At 40.9% G+C, this 17675-nt stretch overlaps 1 protein-coding gene across 4 annotated transcripts in view; it reads right to left on the bottom strand.

Moving 5' to 3' along the window:
• Positions 1 to 942: 942 nt before the first annotated feature.
• The window catches only part of LOC121567481 (limbic system-associated membrane protein-like), a 1290508-nt gene continuing 1273775 nt past the window's right edge, over positions 943 to 17675 (bottom strand). For all 4 annotated transcript variants that reach the window (XM_041877554.2, XM_041877553.2, XM_041877552.2 and 1 more), the window contains 4 exons: positions 11840 to 11971; positions 11566 to 11686; positions 2854 to 3002; positions 943 to 2485 (listed from right to left, as the gene is read on the bottom strand). In XM_041877554.2, coding sequence (XP_041733488.1) covers positions 2388 to 2485; positions 2854 to 3002; positions 11566 to 11686; positions 11840 to 11971 — 500 coding nt within the window. In that variant the 3' untranslated portion in view covers positions 943 to 2387. The remainder of the gene's footprint in view (positions 2486 to 2853; positions 3003 to 11565; positions 11687 to 11839; positions 11972 to 17675) is intronic.

Below are 17675 nucleotides of genomic sequence, written 5' to 3'. Positions count from 1 at the left end.
TCAGTTGAGACCCCTCCTCTTGGGAAAGACATCAGCTAAACGTCTGATGGCTCACTGGTTGAGGAGACTGTCAATCACTGCAAGACCGGCCCACTGCTTTCCCCAGTGCTTTAGCTTTGACAGGCAGACAAGTACAGTCCTGCACTCTAGTCCACATGCCTTCCCATTCAGACATGTAAAAACACTTCCCATCAAATTATAATACATACCCCTTTATTTGAGTGAACAGACAGATTATTCATTTCTTAATCAGATTATTTTGTTAATAAACTATCATCCAGAGGCAGGATGTACAGTAGGCCTAGCATTCATTGTTCTATGAGTAATTGAAAATACAGAGATGACACAGAGATAGATTCTCAGTATAGCACTAAGGCTAACATACAGCAAGTCTGTTTTTTACCAAGAACTCACTGCTTGGATGGACAACTGCACAACTGTCATGGTTCCAAAGCAGTATGAATACAGTGGAGGTTTTTAATGATGACATTTCAGAGAGCATTACAGGTTTGTTTTGTGAACACACTGACTTGACAAATAGCGGTAGACAATGTCATCATCATCTGCTTTGTTGGCCTCGGTTGTACTTCAGGATGAAATGATGTTCATCAATACATTTAGGCTCCATGAGCTTTTCATGGAAGCAACCAAATACATCTACAATAAATGCACAAACTTGACCTTATTAAACCCTTTTACATTTACATTTACATTTTAGTCATTTAGCAGACGCTCTTATCCAGAGCGACTTACAGTTAGTGAATACATATTTATTTTTTTATACTGGCCCCCTGTGGGAATCGAACCCACAACCCTGGCGTTGCAAACGCCATGCTCTATCAACTGAGCTACATCCCTGCCGGCCATTCCCTCCCCTACCCTGGACGACGCTGGGCCAATTGTGCGCCGCCCATGAGTCTCCCGGTCACGGCCGGCTGCGACAGAGCCTGGATTCGAACCAGGATCTCTAGTGGCACAGCTAGCACTGCCTTAGACCACTGCGCCACTCAGGAGTACCCTTTTAAAAACATTGTTCTCTAGTGTTCTTTCCTTGCATGGTGCAAAGGGCTGCTGCCATGGAATACTACAAGTTAATTATCAACAAATTACTGACCTATTTAGAAACATGGACATATTAAATGTGTCTTTATATATAAGGACATTGGATTCAAGTATTTACACCATTAACGGAAATTATTTAAAATAACCCCATAAATTATGAATTTCCATATCTCATTATGAAAACACACATACTTGTAAAACAGAAAAGAAAAGCACATCATTCATGTCATACATTTATATCCAAATTCCAGCAGTATAACTGTGGTAGCTCAAAATTAAATGGAGAAAGTTGACAAAATAAAAGCTACTATGGCAGGCCATTTCTGAAGCTAAATACAGTTTGCCATAGAGAAACTGAACAGTATAGTTGGTTTGTAATCATACAAACAACACATACTGCAACAATAATTACTATTTTTCTTGTTACAGTGGTGGAACAAGTTATTTTTATCATATAGAGAAATAGTTGTTTTATTATATACAGTAACGCATCAATATTACCTATGTTTTGTTTGAAGAAGGTCCTGAAAGTAGATGAATACACATTTCAAGCGTTTGTATGAGGGTTTGCAAAGAGTAGTTCACCAAAGCATACCTCATGCTAGTCCACAGTTATTGATGAGTCCAAAAATGAGGCAGTTAATTTAGAGGAAACTAGCCATGTATCTAATGTAACTGAGGCTATTTGCACCCGGTTATTATCACTTTACTATTGAAATTAAGCATAGCAAGCATGTTCTACTGTTTTTCTGTAATGTTGACTGGAGTGTGTTGGCTTTGACATAATGTGAATTATAAACAGTTTCAAATCTATTGTTTTAAATTTAGATTTTTGGACAGATATTGGCGTATTTTTTTTCTGATAATGCACTGGTTACAATGACCTTTTAGTCTAACAAAACAGTAAAATGCCATTAGGAAAGGAACAGTAACTTGAACGTCTCAGTGCTTCTTGCAGATATCCACGATTGTTGTACTTGACCTCAAATCCCTGCCATTTGGGAAATTAGACTTACGCATTCATGGGGACAAAATACAATGAACCACACCCAATTCCCCCAACCGAAACAAGAGTAATGACAGCGGAAAAGCAAGACTTCAGCATGTTAAAATGGCAATAACTGTTTCTTAGAAAAAGCAGTGTTTGTTCCATTTTCTCCATTTCATATTTTTTGTTACTAAAAACTTATTAATAAGCCCATTCTATCTTCTTATTATCTAGTTTGGTGCATCGAAGCACGTCAGGATTTTTGTTACATTATGCAAACAAACAGTCTCAATGTAATAACTTGGTAGGTAATAACAATGGAAGGATGGTGGTGTTATTAACACTTGAAGAGAAGGCAGGTGATGGAGGCCAGGAGGAGCCACAGTGACTGGGATAGGCAGGCGGAGCCGTTGATGTCTCGACCCGTCCCAGGTCCTGGAGAGAGAGGGAGGGAGGGGAAGAGAGAAAGACAGAGAAAGAGAGGTTAAAGACTAACATATTAGTTTTGTTGAGGTTTCATTCAATATATGTCACTTCTATGTGATGTAATAATATGTAAATGTGTAAATTGTTATGCCTGACAGATCCCTGTCTGAGTATCGGTACTGTTGCTATGATGCTACAGGAATTAATTTGTGTGCAGTGAGTGACATCTGGTGGTCAGACCATGTAATACATCATTTTCTAGTCCCACATCTAAATGGAATGGGCCTAGAATTTGTAACATTGTCTAATGTGTCTAATTTCAGAGACATTTAATTAAGAGATTTTGGGGGACTGCATATTATTCCATAGTCACTTACTATAGAGGAAGAGACTAGCATTTTGGATCCCAAGTCTGTTGGTTGCAACACATGTGTAGTTGCCATAGTCCTCCTCTGTAACGTTGGAGATCATCAGGACAGTTGTGGTCCCTACGATCTGGATGCTGATTCCCTGGGCGTTGGATAGCCTGGACAAGATGGCACATCATGTTAGGCATTATAACACAATATGCATAAAACTCAGGACATCTGATTTGTCTGTCTTTAGAATACATACAGTACTAGTATGAATTTCTTTTATGAAAAAATTTATGCACTCACTAACTGTAAGTCGCTCTGGATAAGAGCATCTGCTAAATGACTAAAACGTAAAATGTTGTCAGCTCGTTTCAAAGAATAAATCAATGCGACAATCAATATTCACACAGTTCCTCTCATACATTTACATAGAAATACTGAATTATGATAACATTGGTTTGCCTTATCATAGAGTCTATTTACACTGAGTTCACACAACATTAAGAACCTGCTGTTTCCATGATATAGACTGACCAGGTGAATCCAGGTGAAAGCTATGATCCCTTATTGATGTCACTTGATAAATCCACTTCAATCAGTGTAGATGAAGGGGAGGAGACAGGTTAAAGAAGGATTTTTAAGCCTTGAGACAATTGAGACATGGATTGTGTATGCGTGACTTTCAAAGGGTGAATGGGCCAGACAAAATATTTAAGTGCCCTTCAACGAGGTATGGTAGTAGGTGCCAGGCACACTGGTTTGTGTCAAGAACTGCAACGCTGCTGGGTTTTTCACGCTCAACAGTTTCCCGTGTGTATCAACAATAGTCCCAAAGGACTTCCAGACAACTTGACACAACTGTGGGAAGCATTGGAGTCAACATGGGCCAGCATCCCTATGGAACGCTTTTGACACCTTGTAGAGTCCATGCCCTGACGAATTGAGGCTGTTCTGAGGGTAAAAGGGGGAGGGTGCAACTCAATATTAGGAAGGTGTTCCTAATGTTTGGTATACTCAGTGTATAATAGATTGTAAATACACACTTAAGGTAATGTATGAAGGGGTTCAAACTGATCCCACCTTTAACATTCTAATGTGCTAGGATAGCTGAGACTGACTTAAGGGGGCAGTGGGTTTGGTTTTGTGCTGACACACGGTAGTATAAAACATTTGCATAAAAAGGAAAGTGAGTGCACATCATGAGGCAGCATAATCTGGTGGCGGGGAAGTAGAAACTTGAGAAAGTGCTGAGATCCTCCTGGTGGGACACCTTGGGTGGAGTATGGAGGGACTACAAAACATTTAGTGGGACCGTTCACACCACTAGTGATGATAAGGCCAATGAAGACATGTGGCTCATGTCATGGAAAATTATATTAGACCGAAATATCAAACTTGGGCCAGGTGACTCCCTAGATACTAAAAGCACTATGGGATTTCAGAGCACTTGCATGCTGTTAGATGATTGTGTTTGGTTCTAGGAACACAGCTTGGTCTCATAGACTAGACATAACATAGTCGTAACAAATTAGTATGATATGTTACGTTTGGTATGGTTACATAAGACAGAAAGTTACTTAAGGCAAAAATTAAAGGAGGGAGGGTGGGTGGTTGTTCGGGGTGGATGGGTTGGCATATAACGCAAACGTCTAGCAACCCAAAGGTTGCGTGAAGAAATCTCATCACGGACAACTTTAGCATTTTAGCGAATTAGCAACTTTGCAACTACCTTTTAGCTACTTTTCAACTACTTAGCATGTTAACTAACCCTTCCCCTAACCCTTTAACATAACTCCTAACCTTAACCCTAACTTTAAACCTTAAGCCTAACCCCTAGCCTAGCTAATGTTAGCCACCTAGCTAACGTTAGCCACCTAGCTAACATTAGTCACAACAAATTGGAAATTGTAACATATCATACTAGTGGGAGACATATTTACGATGTTACGTCTTCCCCTGAGTCCAGGTTGAGCAGCAGGGAATACAACATTTCCTGCTATGGTCAGGACATAAGCAACTGTGTAAAGTCTGAAGCATCCAGTGAAGGGATCCAAATAATACCTAGTTCATTGCACCATCATCTTCCACTGGTAGCTGGCAGCACATGTCTTTTAAATGACATATTCTCTTTAAGAAGCCACAGCCATTCTTTAACAGAAGGACAAATTTGATTCCAGTATTGAAAGGGGGCAAAAGGTACAGAGAGGGTGACTGGTTTGAACGGGAATGTTTCAAATAATCAGGCAGACATCTCATTCGCCGCCTCTCCAGTTTGCATGTGGGTGCATCTAAAGTAGGCTATTACAGGAAACGGTGAGTGACAGAAGTAGGATGTCTAGAGGCTGTTGATAAAGAAAATCAACAAGACATGTCGAGCTTTGTAGGTGGCAGGGAAAATGGAAAATGTTGTCAAGTGGTTGTGACAGCAACTCATGTTGATGGGGAGAAACAAAACCCGGTTAAACCCGACTGAACTCTACACTCACCATTGTTTCAGTTCACAATGAGTGAGTGCAGTGTTCAGTCTGGGTTAACCAGGCTATACTGTACCACCCTCCTCTTCCCCGAAGACTTTCATGCAGCATAGTTCAGGGGAGGTGCCAAGACGCGGGATGAAATCATTAACTAGAGAGACTAATAGAGGAGCAGGAGGTTCCATATCAAAGGACCAAGCAGCAGCAACAGTAATGAGCCTCAGAATCCCCTGTAGAGGATTCGGAGGAGTGGGTCAGGCTTGGGAAATGCTAATTGCTGCTGTATCAATAAGCACTAGAGGATTCCTACACATCAGATGCCACTGGGAGATGGTGTGGAGATCTCAGTGGTAAAGTAGTTCAAACGTAACAGCAGTTGTGGGCAGTCATGACAAGGTCAGTGCTGGTAAGGTTAAAGGGAATTACAGAAAACAAGTTGGGAAACAAGCCTCTTGCAATGTGGAAGAAAATATGCTTGATAAGGTACATTAAGTTAATCGTTAAAGACATAAAATCAACTGGCTGAGCATGATTTGATATTATGGTATTGTATTACATCAAGCAAGTCGTTGAAGGAGATAAAGTAATAACACACAGAGGTAAGGAAGGGAACTTAAAGGGATATTAGAGTTTGAATTCAAGGTTTGGCAGATGTTTTCTGACCTCAAAGGTAGTCTAATGTCGAGACGAGTCCACATCCCATGCCATTGGCTGTGTAGATCCAGCTATATTACTCAACCCCAAACGAAAAGATAAGCACAGCAAATCTGGAAATGATATGGTGCTTATCTTTTCCATTCATTTGGGATTGTGGCATATAGCTGGACCACAAAAACAGATGGCCTGTGATGTGGATTCATCTCAAGAAATAACCAAGCCAGGAATTCAGGGGAACAAAACAACTACAGTAAGATTGCAACCCTCAAGGTTCCATGGTTCCATGAGATGTGTATAGGCTGTGGGCTCCGCCCGGTCACTCCCTGGCCACACCCATAGTCACTTCCTGGTTTGAGTGGGTGTGTCAGAAGGAAGCCATCTTGACTGTGATGTTGTGATCAGAAATGTTTGTGAACAATAATCTTTTTGTGTTTAAAAGACTAGTTTTCTCAACTCCATACAAGTGAGAACATTCACAAAGACTTGTTTAAGGGATATTGTATTGATTTTCAATACATTTTTCCTCTGTGGACTATTGCTTCTGGAACGTTTGGAAGGCTTGGTTATTTGGATTTTTGGATTGTGGTTTGATCCTGTATGCCAGCTTATTCATTAGTGAATATAGAGTGCATTTCGGAAAGTATTCAGACCCCTTGACTTTTTCCACGTTTTGTTACGTTACAGCCTTATTCTAAAATGGATGAAATAGTTTTTCCCCCTCATCAATCTACACACAATACCCCATAATGACAAAGCAAAAACAGGTTTTTAGAAATGTTTGCAAAAACATAAATTAAAATGAAATAGGACATTTACATAAGTATTCAGACCCTTTATTCAGTACTTTGTTGCACCTTTGGCAGCGATTACATCCTCAATTCTTCTTGGGTATGACGCTACAAGCTTGGCACACCTGTATTTGGGGAGTTTCTCCCATTCTTCTCTGCAGATCCTCTCAAGCTCAGTGTGCTTCTAATCTCAGCTCGTTACCTGTATAAAAGACACCTGGGAGCCAGGAATCTTTCTGATTGAGAGGGGGTCAAATGGGTCGTGGATGGGTATTCCAGCATGACAATGACCCAAAACACACGGCCAAGGCAACAAAGGAGTGGCTCAAGAAGAAGCACATTAAGGTCCTGGAGTGGCCTAGCCAGTCTCCAGACCTTAATCCCATAAAAAAATCTGTGGAGGGAGCTGAAGGTTCGAGTTGCCAAACGTCAGCCTCGAAACCTTAATGACTTGGAGAAGATCTGCAAAGAGGAGTGGAACAAAATCCCTCCTGAGATGTGTGCAAACCTGGTGGCCAACTACAAGAAACGTCTGACCTCTGTGATTGCCAACAAGGGTTTTGCCACCAAGTACTAAGTCATGTTTTGCAGAGGGGTCAAATACTTATTTCCCTCATTAAAATGCAAATCAATTTATAACATTTTTGACATGCGTTTTTCTGGATTGTTTTGCTGTTATTCTGTCTCTCACTGTTCAAATAAACCTACCATTAAAATTATAGACTGATCATGTCTTTGTCAGTGGGCAAACGTACAAAATCAGCAGGGGATCAAATACTTTTTTCCCTCACTGTATATATATATATATTGTTTCTCATGGTCTGAGAGTCTTTAGGTTCCTTTTGGCAAACTCCTAGCGGGCTGTCATGTGCCTTTCACTGAGGAGTGGCTTCCGTCTGGCAACTCTACCATAAAGGCCTGATTGCTGGAGTGCTGCAGAGATGGTTGTCCTTCTGGAAGGTTCTCCCATCTCCATAGATGGAGCTCTGTCAGAGTGACCATCGGGTTCTTGGTCACCTCCCTGACCAAGGCCCTTCACCCCCGATTGATTAGTTTGGCCAGGCGTCCAGCTCTAGGAAGAGTCTTAGTGGTTCCAAACTTCTTCCATTTATGAATGATGGAGGCCACTGTGTTCTTGGGGACCTTCAATGTTGCAGACATTTTTTGGTACCCTTCCCCAGATCTGTGCCTCGACACAATTCTGTCTCGGAGCTCTACGGACAATTCCTTCGACCTCATGGGTTGGTTTTTTCTACGACATGCACTGTCAACTGTGGGACCTTATATAGACAGTTGTGTGCCTTTCCAAATCATGTCCAATTTACATTTTTACATTTTAGTCATTTAGCAGACGCTCTTATCCAGAGCGACTTACAGTTAGTGAGTGCATACATTTTCATACCAATCAATTTAATTTATCACAGGTGGACTCCAATCAAGTTGTAGAAACATCTCAAGGATGATCAATGGAAACAGGATGCACCTGAGCTCAATTTTAAGTCTCACAGCAAAGTGAATACTTTTTTTTTTTTTTTTTTTTTAGGGGGTAGATCAGCTTTAATATTGCAGATAGATTGTAACTTCCATCAATGTAATTGTCTGCATCACTTCCAATCCCCAATATGTTTTTTTTCTTTCTCGCAAATATATATCTATATATATGTTGTTCACTAGTTTACTCCAATATATATATATATACACACATACATACACACACATACGTACATACATACATATATAAATGTCCCTTTATTACTTTCCAACCCCACCAACCCTTCCCTAATTGGAGTAAACTAGTGAACAACAATGCTTAGGGTCTGAATACTTATGTAAATAAGCTATTTCTGTTTTTTATGTTTTATAAATGTACACATATTTCTAAAAACCTGTTTTTGCTTTGTCATTATGGGGTATTGGGTGTAGATTTATGAGGAAAATCATTAATTTAATCCATTTTAGAATAAGGTTGTAACGTAACAAAATGTGGAAAAAGTCAAGGGGTCTGAATACTTTCCGAATGCACTGTACATCATTATTTACTAGCCAAAACAATTTGACAAGAAGGTATACTCTCCCTTATAATCAAAACGTTTCCCACTCATGTACAGTAATGCGCACGGCAGAAATATGTTAAGAGCCCTGACACTTAATAATCCTTGTGATGCGGTTTTGGAAACCTTGAACACTCAATTTATCATTTCAAAACAATTTTACAAATACAAACGATACACTTACACGGAGGTGTTTTGCATTGCATATTTACCTGAACTACGACACTTCTGGAGCTAATGGAAACCCAGGAGGGAACACAAAACATTTTTTGTCTCGAAGCTTTGTTACACAAAAAACCTCTGTGGAAATCTGTGATAAAACAGCTAACAGTAAGTCACTGGCGTAACGCAGTTTCTCTGGGCCCCCCGCAAGGTTGCCGTTATAATAATCAAATGTGTCAGCCAGACAGCCACTCACAAAGTAGACTACAGATCGCTGTCCATTGTGCTGAAATTGCAACATGTCTATGTGGCTGCATGCCTATCAAATCGATTATAGGCTTTCTATGGTGCCAGGGCATAGCTTTGCTTTAGCTAATGGATAAATCATTATATTTAGGCCTATTTGGTCATAATTTTCTCAGGTTAAGGCTAACATTTCACGAGCTATACACGGTGTCACAATGCTGTCATTTTTAGACTGCTGGCTGGTGGCAATAATGTATTTACTTCTTCAGTAATTAAAGTTGGAAATTCAAACATTGCAGATTGTCATTTTTGTTGTTGTTGATTCAACAGTATACTAATCAGCTACCAATAGATTTTTTAGAATATACAGCTGTCCTGTATCGGCTACCTGAACCTGTATGAACTGAGCCGTCCTCTCCCAGCTTGGATAGAAAGTTGTTGTGCGTAAAACCAGTCTATTAATGTCAAATAATACATTATGTCCACCCTCAAAACACTAGCTTACTAGGGATTGTTTCATTATGCAGTGTACTATCTATAGATGCGATTTAGGTGCGATTTAGGTGCTGTTTATAAACTTTTTATTAAAATTACACATCAAATAACAATGAGGAAGAAAGTAGCCGGTTTGAGGATAAATTCAGCCACTATTTGTTGTTGAACTCGGTAGGTTGATATTGCAACCACACAACTCAAACGACGATTCACCAGTATGAACGAAAATCACTTTTTTTGTTCAAAGCCCTCAAGCCCTGCATCTTCCAATTGATTGGCTGTACAGTGTCCAGACGACCTGTCCCAGAGCTTCCTATACAGTTAATCTCTTTCCATGACGTGTTCAGGCCGGGAATTAAGGAGAATGAGAGGCTCAATTAAAGATGTTGCAGAACTGCTGTATTTGAAGCACCATTCCCTTCTGTCCAGTTTCCCTGATGTAGCCACAGCAATCAAGCTGTTTTTACCATCCCTGTAATTGTCGCTTCTGTGGAGAGATCGTTTTCTAAACTAAAACTCATAAAGAACTACCTAAGAAGCATTAGGCTCTCGGTCTGATATGAGCTTTTGAACACCTGAGTAAGCTCCACTCATTGCACTGGCGCTGTCGTAGGCTTGACCATGGCATTTGTTTGCCGATATCCAGTTGTGGAAAAAGTCCTCAATTCTCATACTTGAGTAAAAGTAAAGATACCTTAATAGAAAATGACTGAAGTAAAAGTGAAAGTCACCCAGTAAAATACTACTTGAGTAAAAGTCTTTAAATATACTTTAGTATCAAAAGTAAATGTAGTTGCTAAAATTTACTTTAGTATCAAAAGTAAAAGTACTAATAATTTAAAATTCCTTATATTAAGCAAACAAGACGGCACAATTTTCTTTTTTCTTTTATTTACGGATAGCCAGGGTCAAATCCAACACTCAGACATAATTTAAAAACAAAGCATTTGTGTTTAGTGAGTCCGCCAAATCAGAGGCAGTAAGGATGGCCAGGGATGTTCTCTTGATAAGTGTGCGAATTGGACCATTTTCTGTCCTGCTAAGCATTCAAAATGTAACGAGTACTTTTGGCTGTTAGGGAAAATGTATGGAGTAAAATGTACATCATGTTCTTTAGGAATGTAGTGAAGTAAAAGTAAAAGTTGTTAAAAATACAAACAGGAAAGTACAGATACCCCAAAAAAGTACTTAAGTAGTACTTTAAAGTATTTTTACTGAAGTACTTTACACCACTGCCGATATTCCCCTTATACTTTCAATCAGTTTAATTTGTTATTTTTCAAGAGCTGGGGCACTTTTTCAGTCACATTCCTGAAGCCAAGAAACAAACACTTAGCGTCCTAGTACATATGGAAATTACAAAGTTTTATGAATGAATGACATTTTGGAGGGTTATGTCAAAATGATTTATTGCATTTTTTTAAATGGACATCCTTGCACCTGTACACCAGTGCAGTAAGTGTATCTTTTGCATTTGTAAAAAAAAAAAAAAATGGGATGATAATTAAGTTGAGTGTTAAGGTTTCCAAAACCATGTCGCAATCAAGGATCAATTGTTTCTAGATAAAGCGTTTCACAAATCACCTCAGCTAATCAAAAGGGACGTGGAATGATTGGAGTCAGAAAGGTTATAGGAGGACGGGCTCGTTGTAATGGCTGGAATGGAATGAATGGAACAGAATTCATTTCCATATGTTTGATACCATTCCATTAATTCCATTCTAGCCATCAAAATGTGCCCGGCCTCCTATAGCTCCTCCCACCAGCCTCCTCTGATGATAGGGTAGGCTCTTCCCCCATTATGACCAAAGGACATGTATTAAAGGGGCAATCTGGGATTCAAACAAAATGCTTACTTACCTCTTGTCATCTCTGTACCACTCAAACTCTGGTTTGGGCACTGCGGCCGCATCACACTGAAGAACCCCCATTCGGCCCACCTGGGTTTCAGAGCTCTTGGCATTCTTGATGGCGGGAGGATCTAAGGATTTAATCACAACAGTTAATCTGGTTCTATTGTTTTCATCCATTAATGAAAGACACATCATGGATCTCAATGTAGTAAAAACAACTGGGCATTATACAAAACATAAGGCCAATAGAAACTGGAGTCACCCTCCAAAAAGTGACTTACAGTTGACGACAACATTGACGTATTTGACGTCCGGTGTGGCCACGTCATTGCTGGCTTTGCATTCGTAGCGGCCCGCCTGGTTCCTCATGATCCCTGATATATCCAGGTACTCCTCCCCATCTAGAGAATCCGCTGTGGGGAGACACAGAGAGAGAGAGGGTGAATGGAGGACATAGGGAAAACAGGATAGCTTCCAGGAAAAGCAGAACACTGATGTTCATAGCGGCTCTGACGCCGGCATGACTTCCAATAAGCCTGATTAGCAAATTAATGACAGACCAAATGTTCGAATGCAGCATCAAATGGACGGACCTGAAACAGCAGTTCCCTTAATTAGTCACGTATGTCTCCTGAGCTTCTCTCATTTAGCCCATCTACTCAGAATATGGACATATGTCCCAGTCAGATCTAGGAGTTATCAGGATGAGGAGAATGCCAAGCATGCGGATAAGATGCTGACTCTGCAGTGCTGTCTTGGGTTGATTAGATACCCGGTACAATTGCTCCATACAGTGCCATGGGATAGCATTGACGAAGGTACCATGGGGTAACATCGACTAAAGCTGTTCACAAACAATACAATAGTGTACTGTATCAACATTTCTCTTGGCATTTCTAAATGGATATTGATTGTCAGGGACAATAGCCTGCAGTGAATGCATAAAGACTCCTGAGACATGTTTACCTTATAACTTACATGTTTTTTCCAAGCCCTGTAAATGTGTTGAAGACAGAGACAGTTTCTGAATAAAAAAAATACAAAAACAGCTAAACCTCAAAATGCCAATGAACCCGACTAAATAAAACAATGGGCACGCCTCAACTGAGCTGACACTCAGGGAGCAAGGTCTTCTACCCTGTGAAATTAAGTAACAACCCTGGGACGTGTATATGGAAGACTGTTCCTTTCCTGTAAGAGACACTCAAGTTATTCTCATAGATTTGTTTCTGGCTAAATCCGAAATGTGGTCTCAGTAAACACACCTAACAACCTCAATTTCAAGTCTCGAACTGCATAGCAACAGCATTCACAGCTGCGTGCCCAATGTATCAAGCTCTTTCTGTGCTACGCCCATAGAATTAGAATACTAATAATTTAATAGTAATTTAATAGGATCTCTATGGCTATTGTCTGGTGTAGTTCAATGCTTATGAAAAGAGCATTCAGATCAAAGCGTCCTCCTAGCATGGCCACTGCAGCCATATCAAACACACTCATCATGGACAAAGGATGCCATGATTGGAAAAGTAGGATTGAAATCAGTTGCCATGGAAATGTATTGTGGCTGCTTGATCGTTTATCATTAAGGCAGTTGGACTTCACCTGAATAGATATTTCTTGAGGGGGTAGAGAAAGAAGAAGATGACTTGGCTACAATCTACAGTACTGCAGCTTACTTACAGTAGCTATCTAGGTAACACTTTATTTGGATAGTCCATCTGTAGTTGCTCTACAGACTATCAGTAATATTTCTACTATCTACTAACCCTTACCCAAGCTCTAACTCTACGCTTAACCTAACTCTAACCTTAACCCTTACCCTAAAGCTAACCGTAACCTTAGCAAGCAGGTTTCCATCTACAGATGGAAAATCTGGACTATCCAAATAAAGTGTGACCAAAATTATAAAAATAATGTAACTTATTCAGTGAACTGGAAATATTAAGTCAATATCTCAGCAGGGTCCAGGGACAACTGTGTTATGAATATGACCCGATTTATAGTTTAATTAATTACTCTATTAAATAAAAAATGTCCCCCAGGAGGCTTGAGCAGCCTTATGAAAAACACTGTTATCTCTTTACATGGACTTCAAGTATTAACTCTCAGAAAGAAAGTAATGATGAAAAATAGGCTAACCTTCACCAGGAAAGAACCTGTTTCTATAGCTGTTCTAGCTCTGTGTGGATTCAGCAGGCATCAGTCACTGCTTTCCATGGGCCCCATGGGAATGGAAAAGTGATTGATTTGGAACGTGCACATAAAAAAATCACATGATGGCATGATGCTAATCCAGTGAGTGAGTGAGAAACCCAATGAGGTGGGAGAGAATGGAGTGCACATTTCAAATTTCACATAGATTGTCAGAGCAATAAATCTGTTTGAGTTGCTGGAAAAAAAGAGAGATGAGAGAGAGAGAGAGAGAATGAGAGAGAGAGAGAGAGAGAGAGAGAGAGAGAGAGTGAGAGAGAGAGAGAGAATGAGAGAGAGAGAGAGAGAGAGAGAGAGAGAGAGAGAGAAAGAGGCTGTGTGTGAACTGTAGAAAATGGAAGACTGAGGTGTGTGTGTGTGTGTGTGTGTGTGTAGGAGTGTGTGAGAGTGTGTCTATGCCTGTATCCTGTTCTGACGGTATACAAGTGTAAGACATGAATAGGTGTTCACTACCATTCTCCCCTTAAAGTCCTGGGCTCATTCAGTTAAAAACAAAGCCAATGATCTTCACTTGATGCAGACAGAGACCCCTAGGAGAACTGTCCAAGACCATCCTGCTGAGCGACTAGCTCTGCCTAGCATTGCTAAACACCCCCCTTCACTTCAGTTTATTGTGACTACAGGTGAAATTTTAAGGTCCAAGACATGGCATTCAGCAGCACACTTCTCCAACTTGCTTTGAGCCTGGATGTATTTTAGATAGGCCCTACATCTATCTATCTTGCTAAGCTGCAAACGCATGATACGCTATGACAATTAAATAAACTATTTCCACTTCACCCATTTATAATGAACAGTGTTTATTATGAAAACGGATCTTAAAAGCGTCACTATGAAAATGGCACTTAAAATTCAACTTTGATGAAAAGCTCAATTTTGCTGGTGCCATGCTTTAATTTATTGTGTTGCCTGTGCGCCAGCAACACTGAAAGACAATGCATATAATTATTTTACAACAAATTCTAGTTCTGAATAAAAGGCGTACGACCCTAGGGCTATCTAGCACCAGGATTTGGGAGCAGCATAACAGTGCAGTGGTCCGTGAGCCTCACATTCATAAATGTGTGGTGAAAGGTTATTTGCGTTGAGCCGCATTACTTTGGGTTTGTCTCAACAATTGAATTGCCTTAAATTCTTGGGAAAGCAACTACATTATGGTGAAGGCTGACCAAAACAGTGAAGGAGAGGGCTTCCAACCACAAGGGACTGCTGAGGGGAGGACAGCACATAATAATGGCTGAAATGGAGCCAATGGAATGGTATCAAGCACATCCATGTGTTTGATGCCATTCCATTGATCCGTTCTAGCCATTACTATGAGCCCGTCCTTCCCAGTTACGGTGCCACCAACCTCCTGTGCTCCCAACCCACTACTACCTCCCCACCACTCCCCCAGACACAGACACAGAGTCCCCTGTGCCAGGAGGGAGCTGAGAGCCAGCAGCAGCATATAACTAATCTCAGAATGAATCAGATGGGACTGGGTAGGTCAACTCTAATCCTGGTCACATTAGCATGGAATCACAGAAATTCCACTCACGTTTGAGCCTCGTACTGCAGTACGGAATGTCCGCCTAGACAAAAGAGCCCTTATATTTCTGATTACATGTTTCCTTGAACAGGGTAGTTCAAGTGTGTTTGCGTGTGTGTTTGCGTGTGTGTTTGCGTGTGTGTGCGCGTCTGTTGGCGAGCCAGTGTTTTGGAAAGACCTTTCATAAGGGAACTAGAAGGCAGATTTGAGACACTATACAGAGTGAGGAGAGACTCAGCATCACGTAGCGGCACAACTGCAGTTGGCAACTAAATGCTCATTTGCATGACTATGCATTATTCATGAGCATCATTTAACACTGTGCGAAATGTTACATTTATTTTGTGAATACTAATTTATGTTAAGCAGTTGATTTAAGGGAGAACTTTGGGAGAATGACACAAATGGCTCTGCAACATTTATTTTATTTTGTCTACACTTCTTTCTAAGTGTTTTCAAATGGAAAAAGCTTGGCTTTATCTGTCCCAAACACATAGAGCCAATCTTTTTGTCAGGCCAGTGTCTGATTTAGATGATGAGGGGTCAATACATAATTAGCCCAGCCTGTTCTTTAAGACTCTTAGTGGGAAGATAATGAATAAATGACTGAGCTAAATCACCACCCATCTTCATCATTCTTTTGGTCACATCAGCAGTTAGAGGGCCAACCACAATGAAAACAACCACATGCTTACATATACGGAGGTCTTTAGGGAAACATTTTAACCTCAGCGAAAGACCACTTAGATAAAGCTCAAAACCATTTTACAGATATAATTCCCATTAGTGCAGGCTTGCCGTATCACGCTTATCAGCGCATCAGATATACAAATCTAGACTGCACATTATTCCAGCATGGGTTCTAATTTCCTGAGTCTTTATGGATTGGTCAAATAGCGTTGCATTGGGACACGCTCTTTGTGTTGACCAAGGACACTCAGGTTACATCACCCTTAGCACATCCCATGATGTACCACGGTGTGGTCACAAAGGACTGGAGGGGAGCTGTGAGGGATGATTGTTGAGAGTCACACAACAATAAGTGTGCCTCTTCTTACTCAGTGTGGCTGGGTGGTGCTAATGGTGTGTGTGTGTGTGTGTGTGTGGTGTGTGTGTGGAGGGGTTAAACCTCCAGTGACAGTGGACAGGTCTGGGATCAGCTGCAGTGCCAGATGCGGAGCTCTCTCTCTGTCTCTGTGATCCCTGAGGGGAGCACTTAATCCCCTCCCACGAGCAGCCCTCTACATGTGTCACACCCGCTGCCAGGGCTGAACCTGAGCCTCCCCGACAAGGGCCTGTCACATCTCACAGGTCACAGCCTTCTCAGGGACAGCCTGGAGAATGTAAGCAAGGCACTGCCTGTTTCCTGCACAGAGGTGCAGTGGGGAGCAGTGAGCCCTCCATGAACATGCAAGTCAGGGACCTTGGGATTGTGAGCCTAGTTCTGGGAAGTGCTCTACTTCAATCTCAGGGCTGACAGAGGTGGGGACTCTAGAGTGTGTAGCATACTGAGCTGAGGTGGACAGAGATGAGTGGTGAATTATTGAGACCTAGTCCAAGTCACTCATAGTATAGAGAATGGCAGGGACAGACTGGGACCAGAAATAGGCCCAGTCATCTCTAACACACCGGCCCATTTTTTCCCTCGAGGCCCCCACACTGGCCCTTTTTTTCCATTGAGTCCCCCATGATTATCCAAATAAATAGAATTTTGTAAAAAATATATATTAATAATTAATTAAATAATTAGACAGGCCCACTGGGCTAAACTGGGTATTTTCCAGAATTGCCCTATGGCCAGTCCATCCTGGAGCATGGCTGGTTTCAGAGTAGTATGGGGGGAACACTGTTAAGTATTTAACAGCTAGGATGTTGTTTTAGAAGAAATGTTCATCTAATCTGATTTTACCACCCCTGTCTGAGCATATGGTTAAGTGGCTTGACCAGATGTTTACTCATGTGCAGTACATTTTACATTTTAATCAATTAGCAGACACTCTTATCAAGAGCAACTTACAATTCGTGCATTCATCTTAAGATAGCTAGGTGAGACAACAACACATCCCAATCGTATCAAGTACATTTTCCCTCAGCAAAGTACACCACAAGATGTATGCCGATTTGGCTCAACTGCATGTGCAAGAATAATTCTGGATGTTGGGAGGGGCAAGCCATCATCCCTGCTTGTCCAGGTGTGTGAGTTCTCATCAGTAGAACAGAGGTTGATCCTGGCTATACCCCTGCAGCATTAAATTAGTGCCAAAAGGCATTATATCAGGGGTGGGAACTTCAAATGCATAATTTAACATTCATTAACTGTGCTCAGCTCTTGAATTATCTAATGATGTGAGTGATCACACATTTAATGAGAT

The sequence above is a fragment of the Coregonus clupeaformis genome, chromosome 6 (assembly GCF_020615455.1).
Source record: "Coregonus clupeaformis isolate EN_2021a chromosome 6, ASM2061545v1, whole genome shotgun sequence".
NCBI lineage: Eukaryota > Metazoa > Chordata > Actinopteri > Salmoniformes > Salmonidae > Coregonus > Coregonus clupeaformis.
Note: the sequence above shows the minus strand (reverse complement) of the source record. Positions and strands in the feature narration are given on the sequence as shown.